At 58.2% G+C, this 15,210-nt stretch overlaps 2 protein-coding genes across 2 annotated transcripts; both read right to left on the bottom strand.

Moving 5' to 3' along the window:
• Window positions 1-1,946: 1,946 nt before the first annotated feature.
• NCLIV_020450 (conserved hypothetical protein) lies at window positions 1,947-3,690 on the bottom strand (the record flags this gene model as incomplete). Its single annotated transcript, XM_003882241.1, has 3 exons — window positions 1,947-2,306; window positions 2,590-2,756; window positions 3,618-3,690. 3 exons carry the CDS (start codon window positions 3,688-3,690, stop codon window positions 1,947-1,949), a joined length of 600 nt encoding a protein of 199 aa, XP_003882290.1.
• A 2,101-nt stretch (window positions 3,691-5,791) lies between these two features.
• Window positions 5,792-12,673, bottom strand: NCLIV_020440 (putative U5 snRNP-associated 102 kDa protein; the record flags this gene model as incomplete). Its single annotated transcript, XM_003882240.1, has 9 exons — window positions 5,792-5,902; window positions 6,353-6,534; window positions 7,087-7,150; window positions 7,869-7,927; window positions 8,357-8,606; window positions 8,904-10,960; window positions 11,259-11,443; window positions 11,745-11,927; window positions 12,420-12,673. 9 exons carry the CDS (start codon window positions 12,671-12,673, stop codon window positions 5,792-5,794), a joined length of 3,345 nt encoding a protein of 1,114 aa, XP_003882289.1.
• Window positions 12,674-15,210: the final 2,537 nt, after the last annotated feature.

Genomic DNA, 15,210 nt, shown 5'->3' with positions numbered 1-15,210 from the left:
TGCCGGCCGCTGCTTGGTAACGAAACAAAGGAAAAGCCGGCCGACAGGGTCTCTCCCTGTCCTCTCCGGCCTTTTTTCTCTCACTCCATCTTGTCTAGGGAAATCTGCACATAACTCTCCTGTCTCACGTTAGCGTCTTGAAGGCCAGCGTGACTCGGTAGAGAAAACCCACTAGACAGCCACGAAGTGAACTGGCGACGGTGAGACAGAGGCAGAAACAGGCAAATGCACACCACTGCGGGACGCGGGACAACGGGAGATCACACCACTTCGTTCGACAGCAAGACACCCAGGCAAGCAGATGCGCAGCGAGCTGCATGTGCTGTAAATCCGTGTGCTGCGTGAAGGCGATTGGAAGAACTGCACACGGCGTGGCGTATGACAGACTACTTCTATACCGACAGGCTCAGTTTGACGGCTGCATGCGCCACGCTATCTCCTGTGTGACCCTATGTGCCTGATACTAGACTGGATGAGCGATGTCGACGCGTGCTCTGTACGTTGCCGAGGAAACGGCCCTCAATGCTCTACGTGTGCAGAAAGGTGAAAGCAGTCGGAGAGAAGGCCTTCCAAGAGTTCTTGCGTGGAGCTTTTCTCCCGTCTGTCATCAGCAGCCATCGTGCGAACTATTTCACGCCGCTAAAGATGATCTAGTGAAATATACTTTTTGCGCCGTGTGTGCGCGACTACCTGATATTTTCTGCCGTGCCCTTAAGGTAATGTAAGAGGAGCACGGGAGAAAGCACCGTCTTTACCATTCATTTCTGAGCTTGACTGGTCCATCTCTCCCAGTTCTCCCCGGTGGTGAGAGACGACTTAACACCGGCAGAAGAAAAAGTAGACGCCGGACCACGGGCGGCGGGGGGGGGGGGGGGGGACTTCGTCCGCCATGTACCTCTCCCTCTAACAGCTTATTCGGCACAGAGCAAGAGTCCAAAGAACAATGGGAAAGAAACAGGCGAAAAAAAGACACACATGGAACCTGGCCGTTTCATGGTTATTACATTGGACATCGAAAGGGCAGGGCGATAAAACACGACACATCTTTTTTCGAGATAAAACCGCGCTGTGATACACGAGGAGCGTAAGGGAGAGAGCCATCGCGCAGGGGCTCTCCGCCGGGTCAGTGTCGCTGGAAACGCCTCCACAGACTCTGTCTTGCGTCAGCTACCCGCTTTCAACACTGGTTGCCAGACAGGCTCTCAAGAACTCGTCCCAGTCTACGTACCCCGGCATACCACCATCATCGCACGAGCGTTTTCCTCTGGTTCCTGCACACCGTAGTACCTCACCACCTTTTTTCTGCCTCACATCCGTCCTAGCCCCTCGTTGTACGCGCCAATCTACGCCAATACCGCGGAGCAAACCGACAAGGGAAAAACTTCTCAAAACGTTCACCGTGTTCGTCCTCCATCCACGTCCCGCCATTGCCGCGAGACGGCAAAACCGCTGTGCACTGGGCACACAAACACAGAAACCTTCCGAATCGACTTGCCATAGCAACATCGGGGAGTGAGACACGAATAAGGAAACGACTCGTGCGGGTCCGTACACCTGTCCTCTTTCCAGCGGTTCCCAGAGTGAAAGGGAAAAAGCTGATACCTCGTCGGCGCTTGTGGACACTTTAAAAAGTTACACGGAAGGGGTACCCCCCGGAACAAAATGCATCCCTCTCTCCTTGTCTAATGATACATTCGTGCACGAGACGCATTGACCCCGTCTCCATCTCGAAGGAAACCGGAAAAAAACTCGAGATCGAGAACCACGGAGTCGTCCAGTTGTCGTCTCCGGGCGGAAAGCCAGAGAACGCCATACCTAGGGCTCTGCGTCTTCACCTCGTCTCGGAACCTTGCATTTCGCAACCTCTTCGTTTCGCACGTTTGTTCCCAACGTCTCTGGCTCCCACCCTCCCCTCTGTTCTGCACGTCACCAGACTCCAGTGGAGCTCAGATGTTGACCATTTCTGTAGCATCAGCCTCCTGCGCTTCCGCTTCTTGGAGATCCTCCTCGTCTTCCTCTCTCTGCTCGAGATCCGCCTTCTCCTCCGCAACGGTCTTCGCAAACTGTTCGAGAGTCATCTGTCCTTGGACCAGCAACGCACTCTTTTCCGCGAGGCTTCTTCCGATCTCTTCCGCCTTGTCGTCTGTCATCTCGCTGCTACGCGTGAGGCTCTCGAGCATCGCAGCGATGGTCTCCGCGACTTGCAACTTCTTCTGCATTAGCGGATGGTTCAGAATAGAGTCCTTTGAAGCCGAATCCTCGCTTTGGAGAAGACGTATGAATTCCTTCATATCGGGGGAGTTCACCTGCAGCGCAAGGGACCGCACACCGCCATTAATGGCGCGCCGCATAAACTCGTACGAAAAAAAAATCTAGAAGAAGAAAGATCCACGCAAGTGGCTATGGCAGATGCAGAGCATGGCGAACTGAAGCTTCTCTCTCTCCGCGCACAGCTCCTGTTCCGAGAGACGACACGTGCGCTTACGTGGAACCGTTTCACAGACCGATTTCCACTTTCATCGCTGCCGCACTCTGCGAGAAGGTACGACAGTCCACGTGCGGACACGTCCGAGAGGTCCGTTTTCTCACCTCGTTCACGACAGTGAGCATGTTGCCGAGCGTTGCCGCATCCATATTGTCCTTCTGCGCGTCCAGCAACGCCTGGAGGTCGTCCAGAGGGAACTGCCCGAACAGCGGATTCTTTAGTGTCGGCGCTGCGCCTTCTTGAGACTCGGGTGGTGCTTCGTTCTCGCTGCCTGGAGAAGGCACAGACGAGACAAAGTGGACAAGCGAGACCCGTTCCGCCCACCTCCGTCGTTCGGCCGCCTGGTGTTGACACACTTACACCGGACGGATGGCATCCATCTGCTGCCATACGTGCATGTGCGACCGGAAAAAAGGCGAGAGACACAGGGACGGCCAGCAAGAAACGGGGACGGCGCGTTGTCCACAGCGCGTGCTCCCCACCACTTGCCACAACCCCTTCGCGTAGCGAGTTCCATCATAGGAGGGCAGTTGAAGCCACACACAGATACGTCTGGAGAGAGGCTTGTCCGTGGAGAGGACGGGTCAGGCGCACAGGTTCGGTTGCATTCACACAGCACTGGTCGGGAACTTGCACGAACCCTCTTGAGTTGCGGGGACACACACGGCGACGTGAATTCCCTCTACCCGCGGAAAACGCACGGGGCCTTTTGTCTGTGCCGAGCGCAGTTTCCCTCCACGCAGCTGCGCGTTCAAGCCGTGTGGTAGGGCTTGTTAGCCAAGAGCGGCGCGCAAAATCCAAAACTCAGGAGCGGCGTTGACGGCAGCTTCTCCTGTCCAGGCAGATGCGTGTATAGGGCCCTAGCCCCTCGGGAATCGTGTCCCTCCGTCCAACCACGCGTTTTTCAGGCTGTGGCGCGTATCCACACTCCGGGAGAGACGCCACCCTTTCGCCTTTTCAGTCCGCCCCAGCAGGCGGCGACGATCTTTGAGGGCGCGCCCGGGAATAAAAAACCAGCACGCGTTGAGAGGGACTCTGCCCAGAACAACTGCAGACCGCCTGCACTGCTTCTTGGCACGCGGTTCGCAAAAGCTCTAGAACCCCCAGAAAAGGTGAAGAAGCGGAGACTTACCGTGGGCGGAAGTAGCCACGAGGGCGACGACAGCTCCAGCGAAGAAAAACCGGGAGGTTCGTACGGCCCGCATTTTGGGAATGTGGGGCTGGTTCGAGGCGAGGAGAAGAAAATAGATAAAAACCGTTGCGCGCAGTGGCAAGTGGCGCAGCGAAAAACCTGTGATGGGAAATCGGGGAAATCGTGTCGTGAAAAAACTGCAACGGTGTCCGCGCGCACGCACGAGTCTCTTTGCCGCTGCAAGGTGCGGAATTACCACGGGAACCACGAACCCCCCAGGTTCCGCAACCGCCCACCAAATCGTCGGTCTCAAAGCAGCCGCTAAAAACGGGGAAAATCACGCCCCTGCCGCCGGTTCTCTCCGCCGCCGGTTCTCTCCGCCTACTGCCGTCCCGTCTTCCCCGCCCCGGCCCCTTTCGACTGGGCGGCTGATCGCCTCCGTGTGAAGGTCCGTCGATGCGACTCGAGAGAGAGAGGCCGGTCCCGGAGGCTCTCTCTCTGTGCTGCCAAGCGACGAGCAGCCGGCGCGTGGGAGCGCGCCCGCGGAACGACTTCCGTATATTCGGTCAACGCTGCAGACGTCCTGGAGGCGGCGAGGAAATCGGCCGCTTTGAAACGGGGCGCAGACGCTTCCGGAGCGAACCATAAGGCGAGATGCGTCCGGAAAAAAGAGAAAGGGGACTGCCAGGAGAGACACGATCGGCCACAGAGACCGCCCAACCCCCGCCGAGGGGCTGAAAACCGTCGTCTTTCCTGGGGGGGGGGGGGGGGGGGAGCTGAAAGACGCAGCGGTCCCGTTGAAAAAGCCCGTGTTCTCTGTCCGCGGGCGAAAACCACGCGTTCAGTTCAGCGCGTGGCCGTGGCCACGCCGATGGTCGAGAGCGTTCCAGGATCGCCTTCGCTCTCCCTTTTCAATCGGCGGACACAGGCAGAGTGGATATATATATATATCGTCTTGCACGGGAACCACACAGCCGCCCAACCTCTCACCGAGGACGTTCAAGGCGACAGCTTTGCGATCAGTAGCCCGCGACGGCGTCCGAAACAGAGGTGACCGGTGCTCCAGGGCGCGTCTCCCTCTCGCCATTCGCGCCGTTGTGAAGGAAAGCGCGTGAGACGAGCCATGAAGCACGAAACAGACCGTTCGCCTGGCATGTGCCGAAAATCCAGGCCGGAGTTCGCGGCCCGCGCCCTCCCCCCGGCGTACAGCTTCCACGGGAAGATGTACCTCTTCCAACAGCATCCGTCCGAGCTTCAAAAAGGGAAAAACCGTACTGAGGCTGTGTTCGCCGCTGCAGCATCTGGTTCGTGGAAGCCTGCCATATCGCAGTGGAAGCGAGTCGCGGACACAGTGTAGCCAGCGTCGCGTACGAATCGCCTGAGAAAGTGACCTGCCGAAAGACTCACTTCGACACTAGGCGGAATCGCTGAGAGTGTGGCGCTCTCTGGAAAATGGGTGGGCTCCACAAAAGGCGTCTGATAGCGCTCCCAGTGTGTGTCTGCAGTGCCCACCGCATGCGCCCGCACCTTTCCTGGCCCAGGCCAGCATGCGAAACGAGGGGAACCCCGGGAAAGCTGCGTTTCCGCACGCGCTGCCGGACAGCTGGTTCGCTTTCCAGTAACAGGAAAAAAGGTTTCGCGAATCGCAGAAAGACACGAGGAGGCGACGCGCTGAGACGAATACGAAAACTCTGTGTGCGCTAGCAGCGTGACAGGCCGGCGCTGGGCATGAAGTGGCAAACGGGAAAGGAAAGCGAGACTAAAAGGAGAGAGGAAGTCAGCAGCAGTGAGCACAGGAACAAGACGACGCACGAAAGGTTACGGGAAACTGCACACACGAGTCGCACACGCCATACAGAGTCCTGACTCTCGCGTGGAGTTTCCATCGAGGAAAAAAGGTGCGAAGAAGAGGCAGCCGAGACGGTAGAAAAACGCCTAGAGTATTCCCGTCCAGCTCTCCCACAAAAAACAGTTACAGCTCGTCCCTCACGGCTGTTACACTGGAAACCTGCCTTCTCCGAGACGAGGGCGGAAGAAGAGTGTCTTCTCTGTGGTCAAAAAAGTGGAGACCGAGAAAAGCACAACCGAACCGAATGCGGGTGTTGCGAACACCGAGAAGAAAGACGCGCCTTCTCCGGTCCCGCGTCGATTTCTCTCTGTGTGCGTATCTGTCTCTACTTGGCCCGCTTCGCCTCTCTCTCTCCTCGATCTGTTTCGTCTTCTCTCTCTCTCTTCTCTCCGCTCTGTGTGCTTGCCTCCCGGTCGCCCAAGTCCGCTCCTCCTGCCTGGAGCAAGCAAGCGTCCGAAAGAAAAAACCGTTCGTGCGATCACCCACAGCTTTCTCTTCAAAAGTCGACTGGCGGTCTGACATACCATTAAAAGAAGGCGAAGAGCTTCCTGTCGTGTGTCCTGTCTCGGCCTTTTGCACATGTATGGCCTTCCTTGAAAACGCAGACGTCACCTCACATACCTCTACACATGTATATACATACACATGTATGTTCAGTCGCGCGGAGCGCGTGTTGCACCAGCTGCGTTTGAACCATTCTCACCTAAACTAAAGACACAAACGAGAGGGAGATACAAAGATGCGCGCATCTGTGTCTATAGGGCGCGAGCAGGTAAAGCAGCGAGATGCATGCACGCAGGAGAACGGGTAGACAGGGTAAAACACGGAGAGAAAAAATGGCCGGTGCCGCTTTCACGGGCGCGTGCATCCCGCCTTGTTCGCTTACGTCCACATCCGCGGCGCTCTGCACGTCCGACGATGCATGCGACGCTTTCTCGGGCTTCCTTCCCTCATTCTCCCGCTCTTCCTCCTTTATCTTTTCTTCGCGCCCTTCCTGCTGAGGTGGCGAGGAAGACGTGCTCTTTGTATCGGTGATGTCGAGTTTTCCGTAGAGCGCGTCCTTGATGACTGAGAAAAAGACAGCACCACCGAAAAGACCGTGTTTACGCCTATCTTTCGAATCCTTTGTGCACCTCGCAGGCGCGAAACAAGTTGCCTTTTCGCTCTTGTGGCCACGGAAAACGGATCGGTAGCCCGCATGCACAAATACGGCCAGAGACACAGCCAGGCTGTGCGAAACCGAAAATGGGAATTAGCCTGTTTCCGTCGACGGCACACCCCTTGCAGTCTCGTTGGTAGAGCGATCCGAGACGGGGCTCGAAACGAAGAGATGACCAAAGCATTGCAAGCCGGTCTCAGGGAGCTGAGATGCAAACGCAAGCGAATGCGGAAACGGCAGGCGGCCGCTGCACACGCCCTTGCACGTTTGAAGAAGTGCACACCGTTAAAAAGGCGAGACGGGCGCAGTGGCGCCGAGATAACGGACGTTTTTGACGATTCAGAGCGGGCGCAGGACACACACGCTTGCGGAAGTCCGAGAGGGACGGGAGGGGAGGCAGGGGACCGGGAAACGAGAGGGAAAGGCACAACACGCAATCGAAGTGGCCGCCGTCTACGTACTTGGCGGAATCTTGTCGTTCTTCATCGCCTCTGGAAACATGCGCTCGATGACTTTCCGCAGTTTCTGAAGCAAAGACACCCGCAGCGAAGAGAGAGCGGACACAGCCGCGAGATGAAAGGATCGCTCCACGCAAGCACCAGCCTCTGTCCCAGGACTGGAAACGGGGCCGCCAGCACCACGAGCACCTGGTGGACACGGACTGGGATCCGACCGTCGCGGGCGCCTTCGGACGCGCAACTTGGCGCTCCTGTGACCTCCACCGGCGGCTCCGCCACGGGACCGCTCCGTTCAACCAGACTCTCTGATTGGCATTCCAACCCTGGTGACTTGTGCTGTGATTCTTGACGGAAGCCCGATAGCCTAGGTAGATACATCAGTGAATACGGACGCATATCTAGACCTTCTGACGTAGATGCCAGTTTCTCGTGCACCGACAACGATAAACGAGGTGCGAAGTTCCATTGCACTCCGAGTGGCAACTTTTCTTCACATGTGTGCGCCGCGCTGATGTCCGAGGGGCGCTGCTCCTAAGTTCAATCGAGCCCGCTGCGAGGCGCGGCAAGAACGCCGAGGACGTGCACCAGGACGAGAAAACAGCGGCGATGCACGCTTCTTCTCCCCTTCTTGCTTGGCGCACCATACACCCGAGCCTCCCCTGGCGAGATTCAAAAGACGGCGCGGCTGAGGAATCCGGAGTGCTGCTATTCAGTGGAAACAGAGGCGCCAGTTGGAAAAAGGAAAGACGTGTTTCGCAGGCTTTTTTTGAGTGGACAGTTCTTACCTCGGGAAAGGAGAGCGTCCAAGAGCTCACGTGCTTCACCACCTTGTTCCAGTTCAAACCTAAGAAGACACCCGCAAAACATGTCACGTCCAGTATCGCGTCTATCGTGCAGCTTTTGACTGCGACGTCATAATGCAGATGAACCGGAAGAGATGCTTTCCCTCTCTCTCCACATACACATATATTTGCAAATATATTCCACGGGAGAATGTGGACAAAACGGCGGCTGAAGGGTTCTTTTCTGTGTGTGTTGGCTTCCTGGGTAGGACGAACGCTTGCGCCCTTCTCCACGTGTCGCTAACTCTTTCCACCGAGTGGCAAACCTCGAGACAAAACAAGGAGACAGCGAGAGCGATAGAGGTCCCTGTCTTTGAGAGGAACCTGCGACGCGAGGTCTCGACAGCACACGATTGTCGATGTGTCTGGCGAACGCCTCGGCAGAGGAGCACGCCGCAGAGGCGGAGCGTTTGACGGACGCAAACGCCTACCTCGGTTCGGCTGCGCAAGCGAGGCTTTGTTTATGATGTTTCTGCACTCTTTTTCTCCGCCTCCGTTTTCCAGTTCGAAGGCGAGAAACGCTGCCCAGGCGTCGCCGAAGGACGCGTCGAGGGTCACGCTTCTGTTCAGCCACTTTCTCGCCTTGGAGATTTTCCCTTCCCGCCAGAAGAGCCGAGCGACAGCGAGGACCAGGTGGACGTCGTTTTCACACTTGGTCAGCGCGTCGACTGCTTTATGCGTCTGCAAAACGCCAGGAAAGAGGTCGAGAGAGAGCGGACGCCGTCGCGCGGGCGAAAGGCTGGAAGGAGCTTCCACGGCGGCCTGTGTGTGTTCTGAAGCGCGCCAGCAACCAGGGAAAAGCGGGCGCGCCGGCCCCGTGCGAAGTCTGCCTCCCCGCTGCGCATCAATTTTGCTACAGTCTCGCCCGCCACCGTCTCTCGGCGAAACCTCCCTGCTCGCTGAAGCACTTTTTTCCATTCTCGCTGCTAGAGTGACCTCAACGCAGTCCCAGAAGCGCCCTGTCTGGGGCGCACTCACCTGTGCAGATTTCTCTTCCAGGAAGATCGCCTCGGCCCACACGAGGCCGGAGGACGGACACTCCTGGACGGCCTTGCTGGCGACGTGCTGCGCCATCTGCTTGTTCCCAGCTTCGACTTCAATTTGGATGGCGGCGTGCCACAGTTCGGGGTTCTTCGGGTTCCGCAGCTTCGCCTTCTCGAGGATCGCGCGCGCGACGCTCCACTTGCCTTGCTCTCGCTGGCAGTCGACGGCGCACAGCCAGACGGGCACACTCCGCGGACAGACGACGGTTCCGCGTTGGAACACCTCCGCGGCTGTCTCGTCGTTCTTCTTCGTCGGGTGCTCGCGATGCAGCTGGCCGCCAATCATCCACAACTTGGCGCACTCGGGATGTTTCTGCAAGGCCTCCTCGCACAGGGCGATCGCGGCGTCGTAGTCGCCCACTTGCCGCTCCAGCTGCACGGACTGCATCCAGACTTTCTGCGTGTTCACGTGCGCGCGCGTCCGCTTCAGAATCTTCCGCGCCCGCAGGAACTCGTTGTTCTCGCGCTCGAGCTTCACGGCGGCCAGCGAGATCGCCTCGTTGTTCTCGTTGTGGACGAACGCCTCGGCAAGGACCTTCCGGGCCGCCTGGACGTCGCCCTGGAGCCAGTGCTGCTTGGCAAGCATCAGCCAGAGAACTTCGGCTTGGGGGCAACACAGCACGGCCTTCTGCAGCAGCTTCTCGAGGTGCTCCGCAGTGCCGTGCTTCGTCTCGAGGTCTGCGAGGGCCAGCCACAAACTCTTCTTCGTCTTGAGGCGCTCAATCGCGCAGGTGTACAGCGCACGCGCCGTCGCGACCGAGCCGCGCGCGAGAGCCTCCTCCGCGTCTTCCTTCCAGATCCGCTTCGCGTTCATACCCTCCACGCCGACCTTCATCGTTGCCTTCACGATCGCTTGGCAGCTGGCCAGGAAGCCGGAGACCTCGGCTTCCTCGGCGAGACGCAGCCAGACGTCCCGCGTCTGCGCCACGCCGCGCGCAATCAGGTTGTCGCGCGCGCGGGAAACGATCGTCTCGACCATCTTCAGGTTTCCCTGCGTCTCCTCCAGCTTGCAGGCTGCCACCCAGATTTCGGGGCTCGTCGGGCACTTCTTCCGCGCCTCGTTCAGCACCTTCTGCGCCTCTTCGTAGCTGCTCAGCCGCGCGAGAGCCAGCCAGATCTCCACGGACTGCGGCACGCACTCGACGGCCCGCGTCAGCATGATCCGCGCGTTCTTCTCCTCCTCCAAGCTGACGGCCTCCTTCCACAGCCGGACCGAGTTCGGGATGAACTCGAGGGCTTTGCGCAGCACGCGCTTCCGCTGGTCCATGTCCTTCTCGCGTGCGTACGCGTCGAACCAGAGCCGGACGGAGTGCGGCAACACCGAGACGGCTTTCGCGAGCACCGCCTTGGCGTTCTTCGGCTTCTCCAGACGCGCCGCCTCCAGCCAGACGTCCTCCGACTTGGGACACTGCTGGCACCCGGTCGCAATCAACTCGCGCGCCGCCTGCAGCTTTCCCGCGAGCTCCTCCAGCCGCGCCGCGGCAATCCACCCTGGCGCATGGTGCGGATTCGTCGAAGTCACCGACTTGAGCAGCGTCCGAGCCTTCTTGATGTCTGCGACGTCTGCGTCGCTCTGCATCTGCATCGAGTTCAAATCGGTCAAGTACCCCTTCGGATCGATGACTGTTTGCCCCGACAGATTGTCCATGACCTTGTCCAGCTTCACAGACAACACCGTCCCGCGGGCTTCGCCCAAGTCGTTCAGCGACGGCGTCCCCGAGCCCGAAGCCGGCCCCGAGCCGGCCCCGAGCAGCGGCGTTCGCAGGCCTAGCGGGGTCTGGAGCCCCAGCGGCGTGGACATGCCCATCAAGGGCGTCTGCATGCCGAAGCCGATCGGCGTCGCCGACCCCGCCGACGCAATCGAGTTCGAGTACGACGTCGCGTTGCGCCCCTGGAGCAAGAGCGAGTCTGGCGCCATGCTGAGCATCTGCGGCTTCTTTTGCTTCCGCTTCAAAGTGTAGTCCCCGACGGACGGAATCGCTTCCCACTCTTCTGAAAAAGCCGAGGCATGCACCCACACACACACATGCAGACGCGGGGGCGCATGCACAGAACGGCCAGGCGCAAACTCGGAAGAGTGCGCGCGCCGAGGGACGCGCAGCTGCCGCGAGCAGGACAGACGCAGGAAAGGAGAAAAGAAGCAGATATGCGCGGACGGATGGCGCGCCGAGATGTGCAAAAAGACGCGGCAGAGGGACGGCGACGGGAGACGTACCCGCCCCGCGAGATTTGGCCTCGGGGCTTTCCCCGTGTGGGTTAGTCTTGTGGGCGAAACACCTGAGACGCATACCTTTCGTGACTGTTGCCAGGGACCGTTTGATGTCTGCAAACTGCTGGTGGATCGTCGGTTTCTCGGCCCGCATCTTGGCGATTTCCTCCTTCAGTCGGTTTTCTCTGCGCGACTTTCTCCGTGCATCCATGCGCATGTCGACCGTGTCGTAGATTCTGTCAGCCTCGCGATCTTCTTCGTCGTACCTACAGGGCGCAAACACACACGGCGAAACGAAAAGTTCTCGCGAGAAGAGACGGCGAGAGCGACCGACACGAAGAAGAGCCGCGGAGAAGCAAACAGACGGACTGGCGGAGAACACGAACGTCCAGCGTCGAGCGTGCGGCTGCGGCAGATGTGTCGTAGAGGCGGAACTGAGCAAGAAACGGATCGCTCAGCGCTAGAGCTAGGCACGAAAAACAGGAATATACCCGCGCGCGCACCTCGCCTTTTTGTGGTTTCCGACTGGCGCTCTTCAAACGGCTTTTCCGATGTCTTGTGTCTTACTCAGCGTCATTGAAAAGCGCCTCCGAATACCCCGTGAAAGGATCGAAGTTTGCATCGGAAAGATCACTCTTGTCGGCGTGGGCGTTGTCGGATGCACTGTCGTCTCGACTAACTCCCCCTGCGAAGCCGGTCGCTCCTCGCCCGCGCCCTGGAACGTAGCCTGGCGGCGGCCGTCCAAAGAGCCTGAACAAGAGAGAAACCGGAAGCCCAGGTGCACGGCGCTGCATGAAGTTCACACTTGACACTGGAGTTCTCCAGGAGCGCACGCCAAAGCAGAGAGAGGGCGACGGGTTCGCAACGCAAGACGCAGCGTCCGAAAGTACCACAGCCGCCGGACCTTGACAAGCGGGTTTTCTGTGGACATTCCGGGAAACACCTGTCACAGAGCGCACCACTCCAGAAAAGGACTCCGAAGGCAATATTGCTTCGACAGATACATGCACGCGGATACCCCTGAGTCGCCCACTCTGCAACAGAAACATCTTTGCCCACAAATCTTTTTCCACATATACATAGATACAGGGAGAGATCTGCATCGCTTTCTATATAGACAAATACATTTTTACGGCTAGGGAAGAGACGCTGCCGAGGCACTGTGTACGGCTGCGCAGATATCCCGGAGAGTTCGAGCAGCATCCGCCAACGCGTCCCCTGGGTGCGTCAGGAGATGCTTACTCTGCGGCGGTTCGCGCAGACGACGAGAGCTCCCCGCCAGTCATAACGCCGGCAGCCCCCTGGAGCGCTGCCTTGTTCATGAGGTTGTCGGTCCTCTTGCCCGGGACCGGAAGAAGGCCTGGAGTCTCCGCGCGAGTCGTGAAGGGCGAGGCCCCGCGCCCGACGCCCGGCACGTAGTGGCCGCTGGGGCCAGAGCCGGGGATCACCCGCCGGGCGCCAGGCATCAGACAGCCCGGCTGCCGAGGAGCTTGCATCGTGTGTCTCGGAGGAAACGAGGGTGGGAGGGGGAACGAAGAAGACACAGCAAAAGCAGCGAGAAAGGAAAAAAAGCTGAGGCGGGGGGGGACGGGGGGGGGGGGGGGGGATATAGCGGCGAGAGAGACGACGCGGCGAGAGGGACGACGCGGCGAGAGGGACGATGCGGCGAGAGGGACGATGCGACACGGAACGAATTAGGAGACACAAACGGAGAGAGGCAGCAAGACAAAAAGGGAAAAGGGGCGAGAAAGCGAACACCACGGGCGATCGACGGCAGTTGAGTGAAGGATCGATTGCGGAAGTTTTGTCCGGAGAAAAAACTCAGAAAGGCGGACCAGAGAGAGGCGCGCGGACACTTCTCTGGCCCGAGCAGCACAGAGGCGAAGAGTTGTGGAGGTGCTGGAGAGGTCCAAACAGACTTGAAACAGAAACGGAAAGAACGGAGAGTGTGGTCTTAGAACGCATGACCATCGGCTCCGCAAGAGCGAGGCGGACGAAAGAGACGCCGCTCCCTTGAGGAAATGGGAACAGACGAGAAAAAAGAGCCGCAGAAAGAGCTCTCCGCAGTCCCGTGTGAGTTGGTCATTATGCCACCATTATGACTGGAATGCTGGACTCTCTGCTGCAGTGTACGTACACCCCGGCCGAGACTGCCTCTGCTCGCAGGAGGCCAGAAACGGATAGACGCTTATCACGTAGTCGACGAAATGCACAGACCTCGTTTCCTACGATGGGTGCACAGTACAATCAAAGAGGAAACGCAAGTGTCCCGAGGAAGCAATTTTCGAGGGAAGACGTAAGAGGAAACGAAATGGAGTTCCTAAACGCCACCGGCCGATCGGTACCCTTTACTGTCGAACTGCGGGTCGTGCGCGACAGAAGATAAACGGTTGGGGAGAGGCAGGGAGTAGAACTGCAACTGCAACAGCTGGAGGCGAGAGGACGGCCGCAGAACAGCAGGAGAAGAAGTGGGCAAGCAGAAAAACACGACGGAAAAAGAAGTGGAACCGCAAAGGATACGAAGAGAGAATTGTCTGCCGTAGGAGTTACGGGACTGCGGCACCAGGGTCTGAGCAGTGTATCGTGCCACCGAAAAAGCACAGAAACGGGAACGATGAAAGAACCAAAAGGGGGACGGGAAAATACGGATCAGGAAGGGAGGAGAAATATGGTCAAAACCCAGAAAACGCGCGGATACACTACGTAGAGCCGAGACGCGCACGCGCGTCTGCCACTCAAAAGAGACACTTCTTCCTTCTCCGGAAGAATGCCTCTCGTCCCTTATTGTCCTCGTCCCTTGCCCCCGAATAAGAAGGATTAAGAAAACTTCTCCGGTCACCGTAGAGTCATGGATCGACGAAAAAAAGGGAACAGCAAACGTCTTTTTCCGTCCCCTGTCATGTGCATGCGCGACAGCGGCCGCGGAAACACCGCGAGGTTCGCCCCTCCTTTAGCGCATGCACTGAAGGAAACACTGGGGAAGTGTCGGTGGTTTCAGGCAGATCCGTTCCGTCTCCTTCCATCTCTAGAGACTGATGAAACATTTCCTAAAAGACCACAGAAAGACAGCACACACAGAAGAGAGAAAATGCCGGCGCCCGGGGCATGCGAGGCGACCGCCCTCAGGGGCGAGCAAGGACGGTAGGCGGAACTGAAACTGTTAAAGAAAAGAACGCACGCAAGACTCAGCGTTTTCTTATTTCGACCCCCGACGATTAAGGAGTCTTCCGAAATACGGCACCCCGCTTGCTCCATTCTTTTTCTGTAGCCAGAACACTGGCTCCGGCGGCCAACAGAGAACTGGAATCGGCAGTGACTAGCCTGCCTGTTCGGTCCATTCGGTTTCTTCATCCGCCCGAGGGGGAATTCCATCGAAATCATCTCACAAACACAGCAAAAAGTGTCACCGCACGTCAAAGAGTTACAGAATGAGGGAGACACAGCCCGTTTGAGAAAGGATGGGGAACGCAAGACGGTCTCGTGTATTCCAACACGTCATGCTGCCTTGGTTAGGAAGTCATAGCTTTTCCACGTCTTGGCCAGAATGTGGGGAACTCTGACACCAGCAGGTCGGTTCGTGCACACCAAAGCAGCTTCGAGCGCATGGCCCTCGGATTTGCGAAGGGAACTTGGGCATCGGCTGTGGCAATGGTTTCTTCCGCGCCGACACAAAGACTCAAGGACTGGAGCCACGCTTGGGTCCCTTCTTCCTTGTCGACTGGCAGGACACTCGATTTGTTTACACAAGAGAGTTCATAATGGGTATCTTGACTCACGGGCTCAATTCGCCAAACCCAGGGTTCCGGAAACGGAGGGCGCGACGGCCCGTCCCCTCCGGATACGCCGTTCAAAACCAGATTGTGATAAGACTCAAGAGAGAGCAAGCCGCTCACCGGGACGCTTGAGGGACATGTTCTCGTTTTCTACGGTGCTAGCTCTTCACCGTGCATCTCATTTGTCCGCTCCGACCCCAACAGCCTGAACACAGCGTATACTTAGGTGGGCTGCTCGCGAGTGCCTGTCTTAGCTGAAG

This window comes from Neospora caninum, chromosome VIIa (assembly GCF_000208865.1).
Source record: "Neospora caninum Liverpool complete genome, chromosome VIIa".
Lineage (NCBI taxonomy): Eukaryota > Apicomplexa > Conoidasida > Eucoccidiorida > Sarcocystidae > Neospora > Neospora caninum.
Note: the sequence above shows the minus strand (reverse complement) of the source record. Positions and strands in the feature narration are given on the sequence as shown.